The sequence below is a fragment of the Miniopterus schreibersii genome (genome assembly GCF_964146895.1).
Source record: "Miniopterus schreibersii genome assembly, chromosome: 1".
NCBI classification, from domain to species: domain Eukaryota; kingdom Metazoa; phylum Chordata; class Mammalia; order Chiroptera; family Miniopteridae; genus Miniopterus; species Miniopterus schreibersii.
In genome coordinates this window covers 4,246,421-4,272,636 of record NC_138101.1, presented here as the reverse complement: position 1 = coordinate 4,272,636, position 26,216 = coordinate 4,246,421, and the positions used below count along the sequence as shown (strand labels likewise).

Below are 26,216 nucleotides of genomic sequence, written 5' to 3'. Positions count from 1 at the left end.
ATTCAGGGGACAGTACAAACTGCTACTCCGAAGGGCCTGAGAAACCTGTAGGTTTCTTTTCCAGGGACCTCAGTGGGGGCGTGATCCTGCTGGGACAGATGTCATTAGTGCCCCAGGGTGGTGATAGCTGCTAGTCCTACCACCAGGGGGCGCTGCACCTCCCATCTCATCAACTCCAGGAGACTCGCTTTGGCTCATTTACACTCCCCCGCGCAGGGTCCTCCAAACCAGAGAGCTGCGTTTCCACTGAGCCCAACTTTCCCCAATTTACACATTCCGCCCCCCCAGAGACTGGGGAGTGGTGACACAGGCACAGCTCTGAGTTTCATCCTTTGGTTTGGCAGGAGAATTCAAGGTAAAAGGACAGAGTTTTTTAAAAATGATGAAGCCAGACCCAGATGTAGAAGTACGTCATACCCCAGTCCCTTACAGCCCCTGGACGCAGGCCAGACATTTGCCCTGAGGTTTTTAGCAGCCAAGGAGGAGGGGAAATAGAATCTCTCACAGGGCTGGTGTTTTCCATTAAATCAAAGCAAACCAGTTGCTAAGAAGCGCGCAGCTTCTGGTCCTGACACCTGCTAGAAACTTCTCACACGTGCGCTAATAAAAAGACTGTGATAAGAACATTTTCCGCATATAATGTTCCTAAAGCAGACTAACAGCATGAAGCTGGAGTGTGATTTAGGAAAATGAAGTCTATGAGGAAGCAAAAAAAAAAAAGCCTGCAGGCCCTGTGAGCACTGGGTGGTTTTGCACAGACTGAGGGTAAAATGTAAACCACAGGACACTGCGTGCACCGGGCGACCTTCAGGCACCTTTCATAAAACAAGTCCAAGTGAGGGAGTGGCCTGTCGAGAAGCTTCCACTGAACAATATTCATTCAGCAAACGCCTATCAGGAACCCACCTGGTCAGTATTGAGCCTTGTGCCTGGGGCTGGAGACGCATACATATGACCAGGCCCTCAAAGCATTCGGGTGCAGTCTGTCTAAGGGGACCGACGTGTGGACAGATAACTGCAAATGCATCGCGTTGTGCCTTCAGGGGAGGGGGGAAGGGGAGACAGCCCCTCAGTGGGCTGAGATGCTACTTCAGGGGCCCTCGATGGGGGGAGGGTCCGCCTCCTTCCCTGAGGATGGGAACCTGCTGTGGATGGAAAGGGGGAGGCCCCTTTGTTTGGGTCTGATTTCCTTTCCTCCTTTCCCATCGCCCCTGTTTTGCAAGAGCAGCACAAAGAGTGAGGACAGTAGGCGCTTCATTGTGAGCAATTACAGTCGAGGAAGATTAATTGGAATGAGCACTGGGTTTGTGGGGGAACCAGGGGTTTCACGCTAACGTCGCCGCTCTGTTCTTGCAGGCCCACCGCTGACTGCTAACGAGCCTCCCCTGGACTGCGTAAGTCGGCTTCCCTTGCCTCCTCTCTGCCTTTGATATTCACAAAGTAACTGGCTTTCTTCAAGGTGCTGGGTGGATTAAAAACAAAGGAAAGAAATTTCAAAATGTCTCATTTCCAGTCAGGGAAAATTGTATTTCCATTCTTGGGTATAAAACTGTATGCCGACTTCTCAGCTATAAAAGGGAGATAAAATTAATTCATGGGGCCACTGTGAAGACGGACAGGTAAAAATACCAACACCCGGTGCTGGCAAGTGTGCGATGAGAAAAACGCTGCCTTGCCCGTGGAACGAACTTTCTGGAAAGCAATTTCTTAATATTCACCAAGCAATGGAAGAATGTCCATTTCCTTTGGCCCAGTAGTTCCGTGGTCGGGAATTTAAACCAAGAATCTAAGCTCGAATTCGGATTAATATTTAAACACACTCATTTATATTTCATAATGATATATCTTAAATGGTAGCACAGTGGAATCGTGCTAAATATGCAATAATATAACAGTAGTTAAATATATTATATTCACAGGATGAAGCCATTAATAATATTTGCAAAGAATGGTAATGACTAAAGAAAATTTATAACAGAACTCAGATAGCTAATATTTATAAGTGATTTTATTGTAGAATTATATATGTGTATTATTTAAATAGTTTTAACTAGCATATCTGTAGATGATGTATGGAATAGATTGGATGGATGGATGGATGGATGGATAGATAGAAACATAGGCAGATAGACAGACAGAATCTACCTGTAAAATCATCGCTTCTTTCCTGTTTGAAAGACTTCTTTAAAAATCTAATTCAGATGGAACATCACACCAGGACACACACACATAAAAGCAATCAATCAATCATTCAATCACAAACTATTAATTTTGAGTTTTATGGATAAAGAATCCTGGATTTTTAGTGAAAAACCCCTGAGATGGACAGTAGATAATAAATAGGTTAATAGATAAATAGATGTAAATTTTATAATTAAAACAAAACTCTGTCTCTTTCCCTTCCTGGAAAGAAATAAACCAAAATATTTCTATGCAGTCCTGTGGGCAAGACTCGAGGGGTCTGGTGCAGATTCTCCTTAGATGGGGGGGGGGGTTTGCTGTTCCTCCAGTGTCCCCACATGCCCTCCCCGTGACCCAGCAAGGCAGCTGGACAGAGGTGGGCTATTGACTATAAAACAATAGTCAGCGAGTCCAGAGAAAGAGTTGGCGTGTCCCCCCCGCCTCTGTGGCTCGGCTGTGATCGGCTGAGAAGAAATGAAATTCTCTCTGCAGAGAAACAATTCAGGGCCCAAGCCCAGCCTCGCACTGTCTGCCACTGCCATCTGATTAAAAGCCCAGATTACGGATGCTGCACACGGAGCACCCAGAATCCCCTGCCCTCCATTCTTAGGGTCCAGAACAACTTTAAATATATATTTAATCCCAGTCGAGGTGTGGCGGGAAGACCTGGGTCTGCCCTCCTGTGGCACCTAGAACCTGCGTGGCTTTCAGAAGTCACCAGTCCCAGTTCCTATACTTGTAAAAGAAGGCTAGAAGCTCTTGCTTTTGAAGGCCAGGTCAGGGAACATGCATAAAAATCTCTTGTACCTGGGCCTGTTATTTCTGGCCGTGGCCATTTGACACCTTAGGAGAAACTTGAAGACGTCAGAGATTTTCCGAGTGTGTGTCACAGGCTTCTCCAACCGCCAGCCCCCCCAGCCCAACAGTGTCACCTGAAGCCACCCGCATCCCACCTTCCCCCTCCGCCTGGAGAGGACTCTGTCTCCTCCCCCTGAGCCCTTGACATCACAGGACACTCTGCTCAGATCTCTCAGAACTTCAGCGTCCCTGACCAGTGTGACGCTTGGGTTCTCTCTCGTACCCAAACAAACACAAAAACCATTTTTATAAACGAGGCCAGAGGTGAGCATTCTGAGACCCAGGAAGGAAAAGGGATCGTTGATGTGCAGACGATCACTCGGAGGAGTCTGCCTGCTTAGACGTGGCACAGCACCTACTCCGGATCCCAGCACACGGGTGCAGACCCAGAATTTCCATGACGATCGTGGCCGTTGTTCACGGCTGCCCAATCCTGGTGCTCCTGGTGCTCAGACCCGGAGCTCATTACTAGTATCTAGAAATGTAACTGAACTTTGTATAGTGATTCTGTATCTTGCCACCTTGCCACATTGTTTATTAGTTTTCATTAGAACTAATAAGTGGTTTCCTTGGGATTTCTGCACACAAGATCCTGCCGCCTGCAAATAGATCCCCTTTCTGCGTTTAAGGGCTTAGCTAATCCAGGATGATCTCTCCATTTCAAAGGCAGCTCATTAGTCATCTTAATCACATCTGCAATGTCCCCTCACAGCGGCACCTAGATAATTATGCGACTGAATGACAGAGGATGGGAGTATTTGGGGACAGTGTTAGAACTCCACCTACCACGAGAGTTTCACTGCCCCAGCACCCAGGCTCTGAACTCGCCCCTAAGAGAGCCTGCCCCACTCCGCCAGCCGGCCCTGTAGCCTGGGATCTTTATCGCCGCTGTGCGCTCCCTTGACTCGCTCGACTGTCCCCTCCTGCTCAGGAAAGGAACCTTGCCGAGGGCCTGGATGGAGCCCAAGACCCCGCGAATGACGACTATGAAGACCCCACGCTTCACGTGGCAGAGGCTTGGCAGCAGATGAAAATCCTGCCAGCCAGGCCTATAAAGGAATCTGAATATGCAGGTAAGGGTGGGGCCTAGCGCCCCAAAAGGCTCCATCAAAGCTGCGGGTTCTGCTTAACTAGCTCCCGGGGGAATCCTGCCTCCGTGGCTTTCCAGAGGCGTGACCTCGGGCAGGCCTCTAAAACTCCGCTTTCCTGCTTGAACTAGGGGTCATCACAGAACTGATCCCAGAGGGTTCTGAGGAGGGGCCGCGCATGCCGGGTGTCGAGTCCCCACGACAGGACCTGGCGGAGTCGGGCTCCGTAGCTGTCGGTTATAATCGCGGTGCTCGTCCTGGCCCTGGGAATGGCCGGCGAGCAGGGCAGAGGGGCGCAGGCAGAGATGTGGGCACCACGGGACAGCTGAGAGGGTTGGTTTAGAGGCGGGGAGTGAAAGGAAGGCTTTCCCCTGGGCCAGTGCATCTCGGGAGCCAGCGTGGGAGCAGCGGGGAGCGTAGCGGAAAAGCCCAGCTTGTTCCGAGGAAGGACCCAGGTTCCAGCCGGGGCCTGCCTCCAGCTGGGGCCCACACACCCTCTGAGCCCCGGGGGCGGCAGCTGTGATTTCGGGGGACCCGGCCCCAAAATGAACCTACATAAGTTCTTCCAAAGAGAACCACCCTGGAAAGAAGGGCGCCATTCCTTGGCTCACTCACCGGGCATTCGCTGAGGCCTGCCCTGTGCCAGCTACCGTGCCAGGACCGACCGAGGGGCGCGAAGACAGACAGGGCACACCCAGGGTCCCAGGAGGGCACAGGCTAGAGGCAGAAGCAGAAGATCAACAGATACACGTGCTAGAATGTGCTGCATGTATAAAACAGAACGGAGCGGGTGGGATCTAGGAAGATCTTCACGGGGTGTGCCACAGCCGGGCCTCGAAGGCTGCGAACCCCGGGGCCCAGAAGCCAGATGGGCCAGTCCTGCCCCCGGCGTTCGCGTGTCCGGGCGGAGGGGGGACTTCTCCTCTGCGTGCCTCAGTCTCCGCATCTGTAAAGTAGGAGCACGATTGCTGGCCCCACGCTTTTGTTCTGGGGACTCTGAGCTTGCAGATGTGCGGGAACTGTATGAGTTGCAATGTGCTGAGTCCGTGTAAGGTGTGACTTCAGTTTTTCTCTGTTCGCAGATACGCGCTATTTCACGGGCATGGTGGACACGCCCCTTCCCTTGGGTGCCGAGGTGCCGGTCCCTGCGGAGGGGCAGAGGTGGGCCGCACAGACCGGGCAGGAAGAGGTGAGTGAAGGCTCGCCCCTGTGAGCCAGACACGTGTGGGGCACTGCCTGGCAGCCAGGAGCACCCCTCTCTCATTCCCGGGCACCTTGTTGGGAACGAGCCTGTCTAGCTCCCGTGACTGGTGGGACCATGGTCCCATGGAAGGGAGGAGAGCTGACGTCTGTTGAGGGTTTTCCGCGACTATCTGCCATCACTGAGGCCTGCATCAGGGCCCGCCCGGGGGCCAAGGACACTCAGGGCACCGTCACTGGAGCACAAAGCATATCCAGGCAAAGATAAGAGCTCCAGAGTGACGGGATCAGAGGCTCAGGACGGAGGCTGTGGTCTGGTGACCAAGCAGCAGAGAATGCTGACCCCAAAAGACCAGTTTTTCTTTCCCTAGAAATCACTGTTCATCAACACTTTACATGTAAGTCAGCCGTCAGGAGAATTTTTTAGATAATTCTCATTTGATTTTTTTCAATAACTAGGCCAGAATGTAAGCCTCCATTCTTATTGTTTTCCATTCCTTCAAAATACCTTTGTAGCTTTTGTTACAACACAGATTTTCTTCGGCTAGACCCTTAGCAAGCGGAACTATGATCTCGGCACATGAAGTCCATGAAATATTGTGAGGGAAAGGGCATGGGGGCGTGAGCACAGCTCTGGCCGGGAGGGAAACTGTCCGTAAACTGGAGAAGGAGGCGGCCTCGGCGCGGATGGACAGGGAGATCCACTTGTATAATCAGTGTTTGAATAACCAAGTTTCATGAGAAGCAGGTTACATTTTCACTGTCACCTCATTCTCAGGGGCTAATTCCTGTTAGTTCTGCACATTTATGTTGAGACGAAGCGATCTGTGAAATGGGTCTTCAGGAATCCTCACAGAGGCCAGATTTTATCTAGACTCCTTGGCTGGTTACAATCGTCCTAAACCACGAATCTACTGCCCGGGTTTCCGTTTATTGAGCACTGACTGCGTGCCCGCACTGTGCTCAGCGCTGGAGATGAAAAGGGGAGGCAGCAGCCAGTCCGATGGAGGAGGCAGTGGCCCAACCTGGCAGCTTCAGAGTCACGGGAAATGCTCAGACAGGGCACAGAGAGAGAGAGATCTAAGCCATGTCACTCAGCCCAGCCACGGCTTTGGAGGAGCCTCTGGAGGAAGCAGGCTCTGACACCAGCAACACAGTGCTTTAATCCCTGGTTCTCATGCAGGGTGACTTGCTCCCTAGGGGACACTTGGCAATGTCTGGAGGCATTTTTTGGTTGTTAGAACTGGGGGCATTACTGCCATCTAGTGGGTGGAGGACAAAGATGCCACCGCGCATGCTACAAGGCACCGGCAGCCAGCCCCCCACCCCAAAGAATTCTCCAGCCCCGGCTCCGACAGTGAGTTCTCCGAGACTGAGAACCCTGGGTTATAGTGACACCTGGGTTATAATTGTATAATGTGTTGGAAACTCAGAGCTGTGTACGTGCCTGAATCCTCTTGAGACTCCAATATGCCCCTCGTTTCCTCATAGTCCAGCATCATTGCAGGTGTGCTATAATAGGTTCTAATAAATATTTATTTGATAGAAGATGGGAGTCGCTAGCACACCATGGAGGTGAAACCCCAACCCAGGCCTCTGAGAGGCACACGCTGATCTGCCTGCTCACTTGCCTCCGGTGTACTTGATCCTGTACAATGGTCTTCGTAATAACAGCGACAGGAACGGACCGAGTGTTGTCCCTGGAATAAAGACGGAAAAGCAAAGGCTTTCAACATGCTAACCGCCTTTCCTAAGTTTCACGGCAACAAGAGTCAGGGTTGGATCTCAGACCCAAGTAGTTTTATGACCAATACCACCCACAGTCGCCACACTCGTCGCTGGCCCAGCGGGACACATATTGACACTCACTGACTGACTGCGAACCGTACACAGTGGTGACCTCTGAGAGTGACGAGTCCTATGCCCTGATGCTTGGGAATCTAACCATGCGGAGTGGCAGGACATGAGACGGCATCATAGCCACAATTTAAGAGATAATGGTGCCCCATTGTCTTCTACAGGTGGACAAACCCATTTCCAAGAACATCAGAGGCCAACCTGTTCAAGGTAAGGTCAAACCTGAACATTTGACATCTAAGCATAGTTCTTTGCTTCCAAAATCTTCTCGCATTTTTGTTTGTGGCCACGGATTTTCTCAAACAAGGTGATCTAGGAACTTTCACCCTTCGCGAAATAACTAACTTTAGAAAGATTCTCACACATCTTATGCCTTTTTATCACCTTACTTTATTGATGAAGAGATTGTGAAAATTTCAGAAAGAAATTGTTTTAAACCATATGGCTCGTGGCAAGCATATAACTAAGTTATTTTTCTAAGCATACTCCCAATAAAATCATGACAAGATAGAAATCTAATTTTAAAATGTTGATTAATTAATATGAAAACAGATATCAAAGCTTTAGGCAAAGCAACTCAATTTGGAGATGAAGATGCAGGTGGGAGGCAGAAGGGAAGTAATTTTGGTAGCGCTCGAAGCAGAGGGCAGCAGAGAAATTTAATAGGATCGAGTCCATTGTAACCTCTCCCATTATTTTCCCCGCACCCCTGTCTTCTCTTACAATGTCCGACTGGAAAAGATGGCAATCCCATGATTTACATTCCCCACCAGCGAGACATAGCAGATTCACCTTTTATGTGTCTGCTGCTCTAGTCTCACATATCACTAATACCACACATTCTCTAACGGGACAGTGTAACAGCGAGGGTCCTAACAGGAAACGGGGGGCACGCCCCAATCAGGGTAATTTAAGGAAGTTTACTTACAAAGGAACCACTTACTGAGGCACGTGGGCGCAGGGGAAGAACCAGGGACGGTGCCAGAACTGGGGCTAAAGGCAGGGGCACTGTCACCACCCCCCGGCCCAGAGCGATGAGGGGACAGTCGCTGAAGACCAGGAGGAGCACGATGCCTTCAGAAGAGCAGCGACCGCCGGTCGAGGGACAGCACCAGCCCAGGTGGACCTCATGAGGTGGCAGCCAAGCTTCCCTCTGGTCTCCTGGGGCTTCCCAGGGGCTGAGCCCAACCAGAAACCAGAGGACAGGACGGCCCCGGCGTGGCCCATACCGCTTGGTGGCCAGGGCGGAGAGTGGGGTGCAGGGGGTAGAGGAACCTGGAGGAGCAAACAGCAGATCTCTGCAACGGGAAACACGTGGAAGGGACAACGAGGGCAGCCAGAGCCCAAGCTCTGCCACAGTCCTGCTTTCCTCTCAGACGAGGAGCGAGCAGGGCCTTTATGACTGTTCAATTCCGTCGCATCCGTGGAGGCAAGGACACTGTGATGGTGGAAACAGTAGTTGTTCCCTGGTACATCTCTGTCTCCATCCCACATAACCTCACAGATCCCCACCTTCCTTCCACCCCATTCCTGAACCCCCCAGAGTGGGGGCTTTCATATCAGCCCTCGTCAGTCCTTAAATGTGGCAACGATGTTCGGTGTGCACAGCATGCGACTGGGAGCTCCTCTCCATTAAGATGGATTTTACTCCTCAGAAGCACTAACCCAGGTGAATCGGTAGAGTATTTTCATGCTCTTGACCCAGGAGGAGACCAGAAGCAGAGAGAGGTCCCGGACCATGCCGTGAGCATGTGATACAAACGTTCCAGGTCGTAACTGGACCTTCATGGAGGTCCACTGGGAAATGGGTCCTGGGGAGAAACCGGACAAGAACAGGACTTGGCAGTTCCTCTCTTTTCTTGACAGTTCTCTGTAGATATCCACCTTGGCTTCTCCGACTACAGAAGCTTCTTTGGGCATTATTTCCCTGTCAGTATGTCTGCTTAACTGGACAGTTTTGATCCCAATTTCTACACGTGGTTGGGGTTTCTCACCCCGCACCACCAAGCGATTCTGAGACACCACTGGTGTCCTACCTGTCACTTCAATTCTGACACTATCTACCCAGACGTAACCTGAGATTCCGCTGGCGAAGGGCTCGGTCCTGCCAGACCACCTCCGCGACCTCCACTGCAGACGCCAGTCTCAAGTCCAGGTCGCCACCTGCTTCTGACCGACCAGCTATACTGGTCAACTTGATGAAAAACGTCACCATAAAATCCGACCAGGTTGGAGGTTCCCACGACCCCCTCCGTGGATTCCATGAGTTTGCTGGAGCGGCTCACAGAGCTCAGAGACGCATTTTACTTACTAGATTATTGGTTTCTTATAAAAGGTTAGAGCTCAGGAATAGCCAGGTGGAGAGGTGCACAGGACAAGGCATGCGAGGGGAGGAGAGTCCATGCTTCCTGAATCCCCACGTGTTCACCAAGCCCCATCCTTTGGTGCTTTCATGGAGGCTTTGTTACATAGACAAGAGTAACTGAATCGTTGCCCCTGCGGCCGAGCTCCATCTCCAGCCCCTCTCCCCTTCCCAGCTTTCAGTTGGGCCGAACAGTCCAACCCTCTAATCACACGGATGGCTCCGCAGGCAACCAGCCCACGGTGGGCGTGGCCTAACACTCGCCTCATTAACGTAACAAAAGACACTTTTATAGCTTCATTATTTAGGAATTCCAAGGGATTTAGGAGCTCTGTGCCAGACACAGGAACAAAGACCAGTCTACATTTCTTGTGATAAATCACAGTATCACAATTATCCTTTCATTTATTTATCTATACGTTACCTTGTCTCACAAAGATATTGGAGTAGCTAAGAAAAACTTGCATAGTAAAAGAGAAGAAAATTAAAAATCGTAGAAAAACCTACATAGACTATATAACAAAGATAAAATTCAGGATCCTCAGGTGCACATCACTACCTTCCAGTAAGACTGAGATAGTCATTTGCCTCTGAGCTTCCCGGTAGTCTAGGCAAAAAGGGGATTATGCTTCTTTATGTGTATTAATTGCCCATAGCACAAAAAGCAAACAAAGTCTTCAGGGAGAGCAACAAGGACATATCCCTCAGAGTTAAGTTAGTGTTGTCAGTTTTACAGGGGATGCTGGCTGGTATATGGGTACCACGGCTACAAAAATAGGACTGATTTTAAAAATAGATCCCAGTGTAAACTGAGGCCAAAGCTGCAGAGAGGACCTCAGTGAAAGCGAGGCTTACAGAAGTTTAAGCTTGGGCGGGGGGGGGGGGGGGGGGGGGTGTTGGAAAACTTCAATAGGAATTATTTCCTGCGCATCCTCGCAGGCTCCCATAATTGATGGCCCTCCATTAGCACCCAGAGCTCCAAGGTACTACACAGGGAAGGAAGCGGCAAGAGGGGAAATTGATATGAATGCCCCCGTTTCCAAGATCAGGCATCTTGCTAGGAAATGCTTCAATGATTTATGTGTTTATTACCAACTTCTGTGTTTTTGATGCAAACACATCCTCAGATAATTTATTCATTCTCACCAAATGTCATAGAAAAAAACCTATCGGGTGGTTCCGTAATGGCAGGATTTTATGGTGATGTTTTTCATCAAGTTGAGCAGTTATAGATTTATGTTAATGTACATTTTGTGTCATTTTTCTTACAATCATCTTCTGACATTATCTGGAAACTGTCAGATTTTAAGAACTTATCTTCCCTGAAGCTTGACTTTATTTTCATTGCTAAAAATGGATAAAAGTTTTACTTGAGGGCAAAGTATGTATATACATAGTGTAAGTTGTTTGAGAGGAACCATTAGCGTTAACCACAGATTCGGAAGTCATCGTCTTTTCAAATGAGGAGAGCTGTAGCATTCGAATGTGGTGTGGCTTAGCTTCTTTTTCTTTTATTTTATTTTAGAGAGAGAGGAAGGGGGAGGGAGAGAAACATCATTGATCGGCTGCCTCCCGCAGGGCCCCTGCTGGGGATCCAGCCCGAAACGCGGGCATGTGCCCTGACCCGGAATGGAACCGTGATCTCCTGTTCATGGGTCGACACTCAACCATTGAGCCGCACCGGCCAGGTGTGGCTCAGCTTCTTAACACTGAGAACAAAGGAAGCTAAAATGAATTTCTCTTTGCCTTGGTTGTACACCAAACACAAGCTCTGCACCAATCTCCTCGGAAGTGACAGGCAAACCCTACACAAGACTGGATTTATAACAAGACACACTAAGCCACCCAAGACAAGAAAGAGAATTACGCAGAGGTGACTAAACATGCAAATCCGGAAACACCAGCTCGCTTGAAAAGAAGCAAAACGGAATTCCACGTGATGCCGTCCAAAGACCTTTCTGCCAGCCGGCTTTCAGACAAGTTTAGATGCCAAAGGAATTCGAGTCAGAGGTGACATCGATGTGAACCTTGTTCAACTCCCTCGTTTTATGCAAAGAGGTCCAGCAAGAGGACTGGTTTGCTCAAGGTCGCCAAGCAAGTGGTCACAGCCAAGACCAGGACCCAGTGCTGTGTCCACTGTGGCAGTGGCTCCAGAGCTCTCTGTATGTGCTAGTACCTGAAATGTATTCTGCAAGCCCCCCCGCTGCTCCCTAACCGGAAGCCCACTGATCCGCACCGTGCAGGTTCAGTGCTGAAGACAGGAATTGATGGGGGGGCGCGGCCCCCCCCAGTGGCGGAACACAGCAGCACAAAATACCCCCAAAATGATGGAATTTGCCATCCTATATATCACATCCTTAACAGGTCTAAATGTATTTCAGACACGACCCCTGGCTCAAAAGCAACAGACTTTAATACAATACTCAGTTCAAAGTTAAGGCTATAAGCTTTGTAAAACCACTCCTCAGTGAGACTGCAGGGCAGCTGGCTGTCTCGCCACCACCCAGAGAAAATCAGGCTCGGAGGAAAGGAAAAGCGTCTGATAACTGCTAGATGCAGCGAATGTCTTTCCTGATAGAGAAATATAAAGTAGCCGCAGCTAGAATTGAAAAGCAGACAGTGATAGCACTGCGATAACTGCCAGGGCAGAAGGTCACTTCGTTTCGAGTCCTTTCGTGCCAGGCCCTGGCGGAGCCCGCAGTCTGGCCAGTTCTATATTAAGCATGTGGGAAAACAGGGGACACTGGCCTGAGGCGAGAGACGGCAGCTTCAGGAGCAGTTCAGCATTATTTCTGATGCCCAGAAGCAGCTCACATCTGAGAGTTGTGTAGACGATGGATCTGGGGCCTGCGTTCCTTCCCGCCTCGGATTTATGACGCCTTAGAAGAGAGACTCACTAGGTACTCCGTCCCCAGCTCTAATAAACTGTTACAAGCTGCTCGGACCCGACACGGTCTCACGATACTTTTGTCTTCTCGGGAGGTTTTGCTTTAACTTCACCGCGCCCTGTGAGGCTGGAAACTCTTCATGGTCTCACCCCAATAAGTCAGAGGTACCGGGCAGGCCGGGCCGACAGATCCCGCGGCCAAGCCTCTGAACCGAGCCGTCTCCTCCGACTCTGGAGCCCGGGGGCGCTGATGACACACGTGGCCGCCAGGTGGCGAGCGTGCCGGCGGCCGTGAGGCTGCTTCGTTCACTTTCCAGACGGGAAGGACCTGGGAGAAGGAATATTTAGCCTTCTTGCGTGACAGACGTGAAACTTTGCACAGAGCCCGAGAATATCTGTGCACTTCTCAAGAGGGGGAACTGCCGCATCGCCTCTGATCTTCCATCGCTCACCAGTGTCAGTAACGAAAGCCGGGGACCCAGGGCCCCAAGTCACTTACTCCACATGCAAATTCCCAGGAAGTGCGTCGCCAGCCCACCCTCCGGGGAGAAAGCTCGGCCCCTCCAGTCCGGGGCTTTATTTCAGGGTGTTTCTTGAGCACCTGCCGGGATTCCGCCCGCAGTAAGCAGCAGAGCCAAGGTTCAAACCCAAGGAAGTCAGCTCCAGCCTCACCCTCCGCCGGCACCCCGAGCACCTGGCCGGGTTTCACCTGGACTGCCCTCAGAGCTGTGTGGCCCAGCTTCCCTGCTCGCGGGGTCCCTGGAGTTCATCTCCAGCTCTTAGCTTCTTGGGTTTCAGGGATCTAAGCCAGCGATTTTCAACCGGTGTGCAGCCAGAATTTTTCAAACACCTACCTGACTCTTCAGTCAGGGGCACCGACCACTCTTCCCTTAGACTGTCAAATAAAAAAATTGGCAGCAGCCAACCCAACAATAGCCATCAGGTGTGACTAAATCAAAATTATACCTGTTTTTTTGTCAGATTGGCAAAAAACATAATATTTTTTTGGTGTGCCACAGAATTTTAGTAATTAGCTTTGTGCTGGGAGATGAAGAAGGTTGAGAATCGCTCCTCTAAGCCATGAAGAGCAGAGCGTGAGGCATAATTACCGAGAGCAGGCGTGTCTGATGCAGCTGAAGCCTCGGGCATTTCTGTTACTGTCGCTGATAATAGCATACCCAGATTTTTAAAGTGCGGGGACTACGAAAGGAAGCCAGAGAAAACCCGACATCCTACATTACAGTGAAGACACAGAGCACTTGGCCTGCGTATCGAAAAGATGCGCCGTGGCTCAGGCAGAGTGCTTACCACAGCCTGTGAGAGCCCTGTCACCTGGGCACCCCCCCTCCACCACCAACCCCCTCATCTCGCCTCAGGGCCTTTGCACTTGCTGTTCCCTCTGCCCAAATATTCACATGGTGCGCTCCCTCGCATTCCCCAGGCCTCTATTCTCATCACCTATCCAGGGGGCCTTCTGGGGTCTACTGAAAACATACAGTCCCATCCCCATCCCTCCCTCTCCAGGCCCGACTATCCCTCACCCAGCTTCATTTTTATGTAGCACCTTGTCCTCACCTGTCATCATATACATTTGTTTGTTTGTTTTCTATCTCCTGCCACTGAAATGTAAGTTATGTGGGAACAGCAGCTTTTTTTTTCGTATTATAGTCCCCAATAGCTGCATCAATACATGTGTGAAACAGGAATCCGTGCCTGACCCATGCTATGTGCTCAGTAATGTCACGGAACAAAAGGAGACAGATCGCCTTTTCTAAGCTTCCCGTCACTGGAGCAGAGATAGATGTCTCTGAAACCTTAAATGGAATGTTCCTACGGAATTCCTGACTCTCTGCTCTTTACTGAACTTGTTTCCAGTGAATTGAATTGACCCCCCATGGACAGAGCGGTGGCTGTGAGAAAAGACCTCTAGGACAGCCACTGTCTGGCCTCACTGGAAGGTCAGCGGCACCCAGGGAGCCCTGAAGGGGAAGCCGATACACAGTGAAATGAGGGCGAGTTCATTTTATGTTGTCTAAATAATTTTGTGCCTTAAGAAAGTATCATGGGGTCTAAGCTTTTGGGTGATGTCATTAAAATAGCCAAAGATACCACATTAGCTTGGTGCCGGGTACCTAATTAGATAGCAGTAAATGTTGCCCCGGCCAACGTGGCTCAGTTGGTTGGAGCGTTATTCCGGACACCAAAAGGTGGTGGGTTCGATTCCAGGTCAGGGCATGTATGGGAGACAACCTATTCGATGTTTCTCTCCCCCATCAGTCTCTCTCTCTCTCCCTTCCTCTCTCTCTAAAATCAATAAACATATCCTGGGGTGACGATTAAATCTTTAAAAATATATTAATTGACATGATCATCAAGATCATTCAAATGGAAATGATTTCCGTGTGACTCTGTGTAAAAATAGCCCGATGACATTTTCTGTAAACTCACTGTTGTTCCTTTTTACGTTTTAGGAAACAAACCCACTAAGAGAAACAAGGTAAGAAGGACCATAAAAACGTGCTTGCTACCCACGCCTTGCTTCCGCAGCTCAGGGGCGTGGGCACTGTGAGGCTGAGGCATCACTTGAAAGCTATAGCCTGAAGGATTAGCTGGGATTTGTCATTTCTGTTTGTAAACCGAAAAGTTATTAACCATTAGCTCAGCTCTACGACAATAAATCTCACTTCTGATTCTCTCTCTTTTTGCAGACTCCTTTACCACCTCCTCGGTAAGACACTTTAAAATAGTATTTCGTTCTGCTATCATCAGGGGTGGGGAACCTTTTTTCTGCCAAGGGCCATTTGGATATTTCTAGCATCATTCACGGCCCATACAAAATTATCAGCTTAAAAATTAGCTTTGAAAAAAGCTCCTATATTTCTTGAATTTCAAGTCCTACCTGAGGTTGCCTTGGCAGGGCCAGACCAGATGACTTCGAGGGTCATGGCCCACGGGCCGGGTGTTCTCCGACCCTGTGCTCTATGCTTAGATAATAAGTTCCAGAATTTGAAAAGCCCCAAAATTTATAAAAGAGAAACACAGAAAAATTGACAGTGAAAAATTAATAAGAGTTGGCCGGTGAGACAAGGTCAAACAAGCCTTCCTTCACGCGTTGAACCCGCCACTCACTCACCGCTGCTTGTCCAGCGCACCCTCCTCCTCATTGCTCCCTGTTCCTCCCCGTTTCTCTCCCTTCCAGTCCAGACACCTGCCGGATAGGACTGGCCCTGGGAAATGCCTTCACGGGACTTACAGCATATCAGTTTACATTTATAGAAGCAAATATATAAGTACGAATATTATTATATTTACCAGTACATAGGTATGGAGGCGAGAGAAACAGGCTTGACCTCCCTGGCTTTGCCCAGGCAGCCACTCCCGCCCTCCCTGGGCCCTGGGAGTGCTTCAGCCGTCACCCTCGCTGGGAACCTTCCTGTCACGTCTCTCGCCCTCCCAGAGGGAAGTATTGAGCCAGCGACTGAGCCTTTCCTCTCCGCATCCCCAGCACCTACCAACAGTGCCCCGTACGCTAGACAGCGAGTGAGTGAACGGAGACTGCATGGTGAGAGGCAGTCATTGACTCTCAGGCATTTCCCCGTTTCTCTGGGGAGTGTAAACAGCTCAGGTTTTCCTGCCCGGGACAAATGAAAGGCTCTTATGATATTTAGTCCCCGGGCCTCCTAACACTCAAACAGGTGGCATATTGAAGAACCAAAGCCAGCCTGTAGAAAATGACATCAGAGGACAGAACCTAACCAAAGAGCACATTGCAGGGAGGGAGGTGTAGGCTCCTTGGAGAATGTCCTGGAATGGACCAGGCGGAGCGATCAAGTAGCAACACCCAGAAACTGACGTTTCCCACCCAACGCTGGGGGCACTGAGGGCAGGGCTGTCTGAGGAGCCACCTGTGCTGCAAAGCTTCTCACTTCCCCTTGTGACTCTGCACACAGGCTACCTGTTATCACTCTTCCAAAGAAGTACCAGCCCTTGCCCCCCGAGCCCGAGCCCGAGGGCGGCCCGTCCCCCTTCCCCCAGAGGCACACCTTCCCGGACGTGCAGAGGGGACCCAGGTGAGAGACTGGTCGTGGCTGCTGGTGAAATGCCCAGGGGGATGGGTGGGCTGGGGAGGGTGACAAGGGCAACCCAACAGTCACCCCTCAGAACAGGCTCCCTAATGCGGTGAGGAGGGGCCAATTGTACCTTGAGGGAAAATAGTCTTAGAAACTGGTAGTTTAATTCTTTTTTTTTTTTTAAGTATGTTTTGATTGATTTCAGGGAGAGGGTGGGAGAGGGAGAGAGAGAGAAACATCAATGATGAGAGTCATTGATCAGCTGCCTCCTGCACCCCCCCTACTGGGGATCGAGCCCACAACCCGGGCATGTGCCCTGACAGGGAATCGAACCCCGATCTCCTGGATCCTAGACCAATGCTCAACCACTGAGCCACGCCCGCCGAGCTGGTAGTTTAATTCTTTAACTGAAAACACAGCTTTTTTTGTAATGAAATGAGTTATTGAAAGAATGGCTCGCTTGAGACCTGAATTAGTTATTAAAGAAAATGTTAAATGCCAGCACAAAATCAGGACCTTTTATGTAAAAACCAAAAGGTGGTTCGGGCTATTCAAGGAACACTATTGGTCCCCAGCTTCCCATCAGCCGTGAAATATACTCGTATTTCACATGAACATAACCACGTATGGAAATCCATTTGTCAAAAACATTACCGCCTCTGTGACAAATAAACATTACAAAACCGACCCTCTGGTATTAGTGCTGATGAGGGACCCTCATTCCCTATCGTGTGGGGCATTGGCTGCCAGCTCTAATCACAAAATGTGACAAACCTGAAGGGGCGTATTTTTCCCCCAGAGTTGGACTGTCAGAATTACCTTGTTCTGGAAATTAGAGCAGAGATTAGCGTTTCCCTCGCATTTCTCACAGAAGGAGCGATGCTGTCTCCCTGAAGGTTTGAATCAGAAGTCAGGACACTGGGATTATTTACCAGTGAGTCTTTCTCACGGATACAGAAATTCAAAATATCAGGCACACTTTGATGGAAAACCCATTTATCACTGATGGAGGCAGTTAAAGAGCCTAAAATGTCATTTCTCCCCACTTTATTTTGTGGTGAATGTCTCTTCATCTTTTTACATATATGTGTGTGTTTCTATTGATTTCTGAGAGAGGAAGGGAGAGGCGGAGAGACAGAAACATCAATAATGAGAGAGTCATTGATCGGCTGCCTCCTGCACGCGCCCTACTAGGGATCAAGCCCCAAACCTGGGCATGTGCCCTGACTGGGAATCAAACTGTGACCTCCTGGCTCATGGGTTGATGCTCAACCACTGAGCCACACCAGCCAGGCTCTCTTCATCTTCCTTTCCGTCACAGCTTCACACAAACATACATCTTCCAGGCCACCACCCCTCCCCTTCCCCCTCCCCCACGCCGTTTCCTGTCTCCTCTGTCCCCTTGGCAGTGGGCATAGCATGTGGGAAGGGACATGAGTTCTCAAGACCTTATTCAAACTGCCCAGGTTGAAGGTCAGCCCTCCTTCTTATGAGCTGGTGGTTTGGGACAGGGGACTTCAACCGGGGGTGACTGTGTCTCCAAGGAGTTATCTGTGCCCAGAGACATCTGGCTGTGACAACTTGGATGGCGGGATGCTCCCGGCATCTCGTGGGTAGAGAGGCCAGGGATGCTGCTAAGCAGCAAAGAGCAGTGAGACTGAGGAGGCCAATGTACCAAGGCTGAGAAACTCTGCCTTCGGGGAAATGGCTAACCTCCCCTGAGCCCAGGGCTTCTCTCAGGGTGAAGTGAGTTGACCAGCTCCTGACCAGCTCGTGACAGCGCCCGCCCAGTGTGTGTTTATAACCAACACTTACTTGCTACCATGGCCTTGAGCCCCTTCAGCCGGGGCCCTTGCCTTCTCATAAATATATTTGGATACAAGTCTGTCTCTTCCAGCCCAAAAGGAGGGACTATCTCACTCCCATGTGCCTATTCCCGGCACAGTGCCCGGCACACAGCAGATGTCTGATGAATAGGTATTTCCTTCTGCAGCCTCCGAAGGGTCCCAGCCAGGCCAGGAGTCACCGCGTGGGCTCTGCTTTGATTTCTGTTCTCAAAGACAGAGACTAGGGGGCAGCGACAATAAGAGGCCACCAGATCCATTAAGCGGAGTCATCAGAATTGGAAATGTAAAAGGCAGCACCCCTAGAACTCCCCAGCAAGTAGGCTAGGAGGGTAAGCCCTGGTTGAAACCCGAGAAGTAGGAGATAGATAGAAGGTAAGACGGATCAAGCATCGATGGTGACGAGCCTGTGTCCTGTGGAGAAAAGGGGGTGTCCTTTTCTCTCTGTGTTTTGTTTTGTTTTGATGCTGGAAAGAGCAGGATGTAGGGACCCAGCAGGCCGGGCCTGGCCCCAGCGCAGCCACTTCCGCGGGGTAATGCGGGAAAGCTCCGGGACGGCTGCGCACCGCTTTCCTTGACTGTAGGAAGAAAATAGCCGCGGACGGGACGGGATGTGGTGAGGGGGGCTGGGACTTTTCTCAAGTGCCCAGGACAGTGTCTGTCACCTCCTAAGAGAAGGAAAACAGGCCAACAGCATCCCCCAGCGTCCCGGTAGGAGTGGGCACCCAGCACCCTCTTTTCCCTGACGGAGCCTAGGTGGCCTAAAGCAGCGCTTCCTCCCCGCTCCACGTTAACCTAAACCGAGAGCTTGCTGGCGGCACTGTCCCCCGTATCCGCGGGGCCCAGGTGGCCTAACGCAGCGCTTCCTCCCCGCTCCACGTTAACCTAAACCGAGAGCTTGCTAGGGGCACTGTCCCCCAGATCCGCTCCCACTGCCTGAGGGGTGCGTGTGATGGGCAGCAGGGTTAGGCACCCAGAGGGGCCGGGTTCTGGGGGTGCATTGCCGTTAGAGCTTGGAGGGTCCCGGCCGCACCGTCTGCGCCCCGGCTTTGGTGTGTGAACGCTGCTCCACGGAGCCCCACTGAGCCCCTCTGAGCCCCTGGCGGCGGGTCGCGCCGTCCGCGGTGCTGCCACCTGGTGGTGCCGGAACCTTAGACGCTCGCGCGCCTCTGGTGCTTCTGCCTCCGTCCTTGACATTTGTTGAGTCGTTTTCAGCTGTGATGACAACCGGCCGGGTCTCCTCAGGGCCAGCACCTCCAGAGCAATGACGTGTCACCCCACGGCCTCCTTCCACCGGCCAGCCGCGTGCGGTTTCTAAGGCTCCGAAGGGCAGAGTGCCCAGCCCGGTGGAGGGCACACAGTGGGTGCCCGGTGAAATGCCACTGCCCTGTCCACTGGGCACAGAGGGTCACTAAGATTCAGAGAAGTTAGGGGACTTGGTCAAAGCTACAGGGGTGACTCCTGAGGAACAAAAACCCGAGGAGCCCTGTGCAAGACCCTGGGAAGGGCCCTGCGAATAAGAGAGCGTTGCTTTAGGGAGACAGCTTTCAACCCATTTTCAGTCGGGCCTCATGCTGGCTGTCAGGTGGCCGTTGCTGATGGCTCAGGTCACAGGCACACACACCCCGGGGCGGCTGATCGGCTCACTCTCTGAAATCAGAAGGACCGCTGGAGGTCTGAGCTGCTTCTGCCAAAGCAGGAAAAGGAGCCCCGCCCCTTCCCAACAGCCCCCCCCCCCGCCAGGGGGCCGGGGGTGAATCCCCAGCCCACCCCCAGGAGGCTGTGATCACCTCCGCCAGGGCCCTGGGGGGCGAACCCCCGCCCAGGCTGAGATTTACATCTGGCAACCTGGGGTGAATGGGGGCGGGGCAGCTGCAGCCTTCACAAAGGCTCTGCTCCCGGGCCGTGGCGGTGGGTCCAGCCATTGTGTCGCAGCCGGTTGGCTCCACCAGCCCCGCCCTTGTCTCCTCTAAAGCTGGGCTGCGGCTCCTCACAGAACTATCCCGATGGCAGCCGTTCAGATTAGGGACGGGCCGTTTAAATCATTCATTAGCGACTTAAAACTGGAAGAGGGCTTTGAAGTTGGGGCGGTTGGTTAAACATTCTCGGCCCATTACAAACCATTATCATGATGTTTACAATTTCCATGAACTTAATATTTTTTGCTCATCTCTTTTTTTTTTTTTTAATTCATTGATTTTAGAAAGAGAGCGGGAGATCGATGTGTTGTTCCACATAGTCATGCATCATTGGGTGCTTCTTGTGTGTGCGCTGACTGGAGATCGAACCCACAACCCTGGTGTATCAGGGGCGATGCTCCAACCAACTGAGCTACCTGGCCAGGGCCTCATTTCATTTATATATATGTATATTTATTTATTTATTTTACTAAAGTAAATTGGCATAAAGGGGAAATATATCACCGTAAGTAACTGCAACACAGACAGTTGCAGACCAAAACTTTGAGCCTGGAGTTTTCTCCCTTCAAAGGCAAGTAGCCATCAGGATGGGGCTGGGGCTGAGACACTGAGGCTCCTCTGGACATAATTAGAAAGAGATTTAAAGGCAATGGCTGTCTAACTGTATCCATTGTAATGTCAACACCATGGCACATGCACCAGATAAAACCATCCTGGGTAATCAAGGAGTAACGGGCGCTTGCTGAGCGCTAGCTACACACACACACACACACACACACACACACTCACACTCACACACTCACATGCACACGCACACGCACATGCTCAGGGCTGGCTTTGGAGTCCTCGGGGTGCATTAACTCCACCCCACAGGGACTCTGTGCAGGAAGCAACGTCACAATCTTCTTTGGGTTACTAAGGACACAAAGACACAGAGAGGTCGCCGAGCCAGGTGCTTCCTCTGCTTCAGCAAACTCAGTGGCCCACATGCAGGCTTCAGCCGAAGTATAATTTAACAAAGAGCCTGATTTGAAGGAGCAAAACACCCGTTTGCTCAACCACAATTTTCCCTTTTCAATCAGCAATGCTGGAACGCATCCATTCAAGCAGTGTCAGTGGCAAAAAAAAAAGTATGTTTTGATGACTTGAGAAGTGAAAAAAGAATATAGCTATTGGGAAACCATGACCCTTTAAACAAGAGAGTGTGTAGATTATGAAGAAGACCAAATTCCCGTTTATGAGTGGACACTGCTGATGTTAGAGTGTGAGCTTGACCATCACGATAGTTGTGCCCCATGTCGCCATCAGGGAAACTGAAAGAAGGGCACGCAGGATCTCGATGATCTGTCATTTCTTACACCTGCCTGAGACCTGCACTTATCTCAGAATAAAACGGTCTCATTTAAAAGAAAGCGTTAAAGGCCTTCTGCAGATATAAGGTGTTATTTTATCCCAAATAGCTTCCACATGTGTTATTTCATGAGAACCTTAATCAACCCTCTTTGTTGCCATTTGGATTTACCCACTTTACAGGTGGGGAAACCAAGCTTCGGAGAGGAAATTTTCCTTGTCCAGAGCGATGGAGCTCATGGGTGACAGAGCATGGATTCAGATCCAATTCATTTGAAACTGAACTAAAAACTAAGGGAGGCTCAAGAAGGGCTATTTTTAGAGTAAAAGGTATAATCCTGCCCTGGCCGGTGTTGCTCAGTGGTTAGAGCATCAGCCCATGCACCAAAGGGTCACGGGTTGGCTTCCAGGTCAAGGGCGCATACCTGGGCTGCAGGTTCTATTCCAGGCCCTGGTCAGGCCGTGTTTGAGAGGCAACCAATCCATGTGTCTTAATGTTTCTCTCAGATGTGTCTTGATATTTCTCTCACATCAATGTTTCTCTCTCCCTTCCACTCTCTCTAAAAATCAATGGAAAAAGTATCCTTCAGTGAGGATTAACAAAAAAAAAAAGGTATTATCCTCAAACACGCATTGAGCACCTACTATGTGCAGGAAAGAATGTGGCAACACTGACTTTAGGTAGCCACTGACCACGTTGCATTAGCCATCTCCAGGCACGAAAGGTGGGCAAGCACAGTTCAGAGATGCTCTCTGAGCGGCAGTGTGGTGCTGTGGGGAGGAGACCAGAGTGCCCACCTTGACTGCCCTTTTGTGACTTTGTGCAGGTCCCTCTGTCTTCAAACATCTCCTTTAAGAGAAGGACCCCCCCTCCACCCAAAGCCAGTTGCCTTCATTTTATAGGTGAGGGGAGCAGCTAACGTGTGGGGTCTGTCAACTCGGCATTTCAGTGTCCAGTGACGGTTGCTGTGTACGGAGGGATTTCTCACAATTACTTGGGTTCTCACTTAAAAATCCAATATTTAAAGTTGCCAGTTCTGAAGCCTCGCTTTCCTGAAGCCTCCAATTGCTTCTGTTAAGTACACTGCTGTTTTTAAATCTAGTAATTTTACCCAAGCAGAAAGACAGTCGCTCTGCTTGTCACCTTAGAGAGGTTAAGGGATCTTAGACAATAAGGCTCATTTACAAATAGAGTAAAATCTCCTTAAACATTTGAAATATTTAATATGTTTCACTCACTTGATTTTTAAGTAGTTCTTAGGCTAACAAGCAAAACTTTCTCTAACAATGAACTTCTGTAAATCTATTAAAGTAAATGTATGACTATGGAAAAATTTAAGTTCTCATAAACTGTTCAAACTCTTTACAAACGAAGTCAAACATCGGTTTATTGTAGGAACGGCACCGGGTGGTAGTCTGGTGGGGTCAGACCGGACTCGGGTTCGGCAACCTCGGTACTTGGATTCTGTCTAGGAAAGAATTCAGAGCCAAGGCCCTAACTGTAAGAGAACATTTATTTTGTTAATCACAGGGGCATAAAAAGTAATTCCTAGAAGAAATGGGCTTAGGAAACAAGTTATAGAGGCAAAGGGCCCTTGGAGCTTGGGAGTGAGGAAGCTGATGGTAATGCTAAGGCGTGCGGGGCTGGGGCCAGGCTCGGGGAATGCTCCCAGGAGGAGGAGCCCAAGGGCCCTCCTTTGTAATGGTTTTAAGGGAAGAGATTTTAGGGGAGGTCCCAGGGGAAGATCTTGGTAGAATATTCAGCAGCTTGCCAGGTGTGTCCTTTCAGGGTCTGGGTCCCCACTGACTGACTGGCTGGCGCCAGGGCAGGGGGTCATTATCCAAGGCAGCTGGGCCTGAGGGCAGCTGTGACTGGTTTAGCTGCTTATCTAGGCCTGGGGCTGAAATACAACTGAGGCCTAGATGTTATCTCCAGGGAGGAAAGGTCAGGGGGCCCAAACCGCCCGTGATATGCTAGGGGTGGAAAGGTCACCCTGGAGCGAGGTCCCACTCTACAATTGTCCTTTGCTAGGCACCTGGGGCTTTCCACCCTGGTGACCTCCTGTCCCTGGCCCATTGTCCTTGCTCTGCTCCTGTCTAGCTGCCCACCACAGGTTGACTCTTGAAACTTAAAATCACAAGACTAAAGTCAATTACACACTTTAAATCGAAGCCATGTGGCCAATCTGTCAGTATTTGAAACGCCAGAGTCTCTTAAGCATGAAAGATTAGCCTCAATTTAACCCAAAAGTAATTAACATTATGGGTGTTCTTTCTACTTTATTACTTCTAGTCACATTTATCTTCTCACTTGCCCCAGTAAAAGGGAGAGGCGGGGGTCAGTGTCCCATCTCAGAGGAGCCCACGAACCGGGTTAAGGAACGCGGAACCGCCGCCCGGGTGCCTGTTGCTTAGACATCTGAGGCCAGGACGTGGCATCAGCCCGGATGCCTGTGAGATGATCTAATCTGATGCATACAACCTGATGACTCCAGGTGCACGGCCTCCGGCTGAGGTCCTGGGCAGCCCTAACCTCTGCTCTTTCCCCAGCCCCGTCTGCTCGCCAGCAGGCCCTTCTAGATGGAATGTGCACGGCTCCATCCTCACAGTCTCCTTATCTGACTTCGAGCACATTCTAACTCCGAGCCCACTAACCACCCAACGTTTTCATTTTTATCTCCACCAATGCTCACAATAACCCTCTGAAGAGGAATACACTTGCCCGGGCAGTGTGGCTCAATGGTTGAGCATTGACCCAGACCCATGAACCAAGAGGTCACTGGTTCAATTCCCCGTCAGGGCACATGCCGGGGTTTCGGGCTCTGTCCCCAGTAGGGGGCGTGCAGGAGGCAGCCGATCAATGACTCATCATTGATGTTTCTCTCTCTCCCTCTCCCTTCTTCTCTCTCTAAAATCAATAAAAACATTTTTAAAATAATAATAAAGATGAATACACTTATAGACACCTTGCAGGTAAGAAAAATGAGGATTAGAGATGTTCATTGACTTAACTGTGAATATAAATGAATGGCTGGAGCTTCTCTTGAGACTTGTCCAATGTCCACAACAGCATATCTCAGACTGAATCCTTCCCCTATCGCTCAGCTTCGGAGTTTTCCGTCTCGGGTCTCCATACATCATTGGCATCTTTCTCCCACACGTACCTTCCTGGGATCCCGCTGTACTTGACAATTTCCTATTTAAAACCCTTTACGCTCCCTCAGAGCAGAAAACTAAGAACCAAGGGAATACTGGCAGGTCTGGCTGTGGTGATGAAACGTGCCACGGAAAACCAAGTGTCAGGAGGAACAGTGGTGTTATTTAAATTCTCCTGAAACTAGAGGCAAGTCTATTCATGTCCTTTCTGCTACCACCGTTTTTATTGGCTCATCACTTCTTCTTTTGCTTAGAAAATTATGAGAAAAATAACCTGGCTTTAGTTTTATAGAAGGTGATAAATATCACACTGGACTACGGGCCACTGATTTGACAATAAAAATGTAATCAAAGGTTCTTAAGGGCTCAGAATGGTTTTATTCTGATCATTATGAACTGTATTTTGTGTAACACTGTATTTCTTTTCCCTGCAGACAGATAAGCTTAAAGAACTTAAGTGAGGTAAGTGGCGACTTTGTCCCAGGAAACAGAGAAGGGGAATTTGTGTGCGTGAGGGGCCTGCAATGGGCCAGATGCTCTTGGCTTTAAATACTCTCCTACACTTCAGCATAACAGCCATGCGTGATATGTGGTGTTATCCCCATTTTAAAGGTGGGAAAGCTAAAGCAAAACAAGTTAAGATCCAGATTTTAAACCAAGATCCTATTGCCACCATAGTCAGTGTTTACGGGGACAGTGACAAGAACACGCCTAGTTCCCCGGAAGCCTCCAAGTCTCCACCCCGGCTTCCAGGCTCCCGCATTACAGAATGTTGGAGCGTGGGTTCTCCCCTGCCACGTGTTCCTCACAAGAAGGACAGGACTGCAAAGTAGGAGAAATACAAGATACAGAGCCACACAGGCCTGGGTCTGAAGCTGCTCTGCTGCCCACTGCTTCTGTGAACTTGGGCAGATCTCCCCCCTCACTCCACCCGTGACCACCCCCACCCCCGGCCATGAAAGAGGGGTGGGCGCACCCAACTTTGCAAAGTTGTGACAAAGTCAAAGTCAGAGTGGGTGTGTAAATGACCAGGTGAGCAGTAGAGGTTCAATAAATGGCATGAGTATCACATAAGACGGAGACATCTGAGAGCCCCCTTGGACGTTTACTTCCTTAAGCCCCCAGAGGGGAAGGCCCTTAGGAAGATGGTGGTGAGTCCACCGTGACTGGTGGAAAGTGCCTGTCCAACAACATGAGTGTCCTCCCTTCACTCCCACTGGCCCCCTAGGGGACTGGCTTCCTGTCTTGTCACAGGCCGGTGCTATTACCTCGGCTGCAGGGGCTGACGTTCCTTCCTTTCTTTTCTTTCTTCTTTCTTTAATGGCATCATGCAAATGTTAAAGTCAAGTCACAGTTCCAGCTGGTGACTCCAGAAAGATGCGCATTACCTCTAATCCGTAAGACAGTCGTGTCAAGGACACAGAGCTGCCGAGGACAGGCCACC

The 26,216-nt window shown here is 50.3% G+C and overlaps 1 protein-coding gene across 1 annotated transcript in view; it reads left to right on the top strand.

Moving 5' to 3' along the window:
• Positions 1-26,216, top strand: part of CLNK (cytokine dependent hematopoietic cell linker) — a gene marked incomplete at both ends in the record, with an annotated part of 55,710 nt that overhangs the window by 9,692 nt on the left and 19,802 nt on the right. Inside the window, 7 exons of the mRNA XM_081156742.1 lie at positions 3,971-4,112; positions 5,210-5,316; positions 7,349-7,394; positions 14,905-14,930; positions 15,142-15,161; positions 16,384-16,503; positions 25,207-25,234. Coding sequence (XP_081012868.1) covers positions 3,971-4,112; positions 5,210-5,316; positions 7,349-7,394; positions 14,905-14,930; positions 15,142-15,161; positions 16,384-16,503; positions 25,207-25,234 — 489 coding nt within the window. The remainder of the gene's footprint in view (positions 1-3,970; positions 4,113-5,209; positions 5,317-7,348; positions 7,395-14,904; positions 14,931-15,141; positions 15,162-16,383; positions 16,504-25,206; positions 25,235-26,216) is intronic.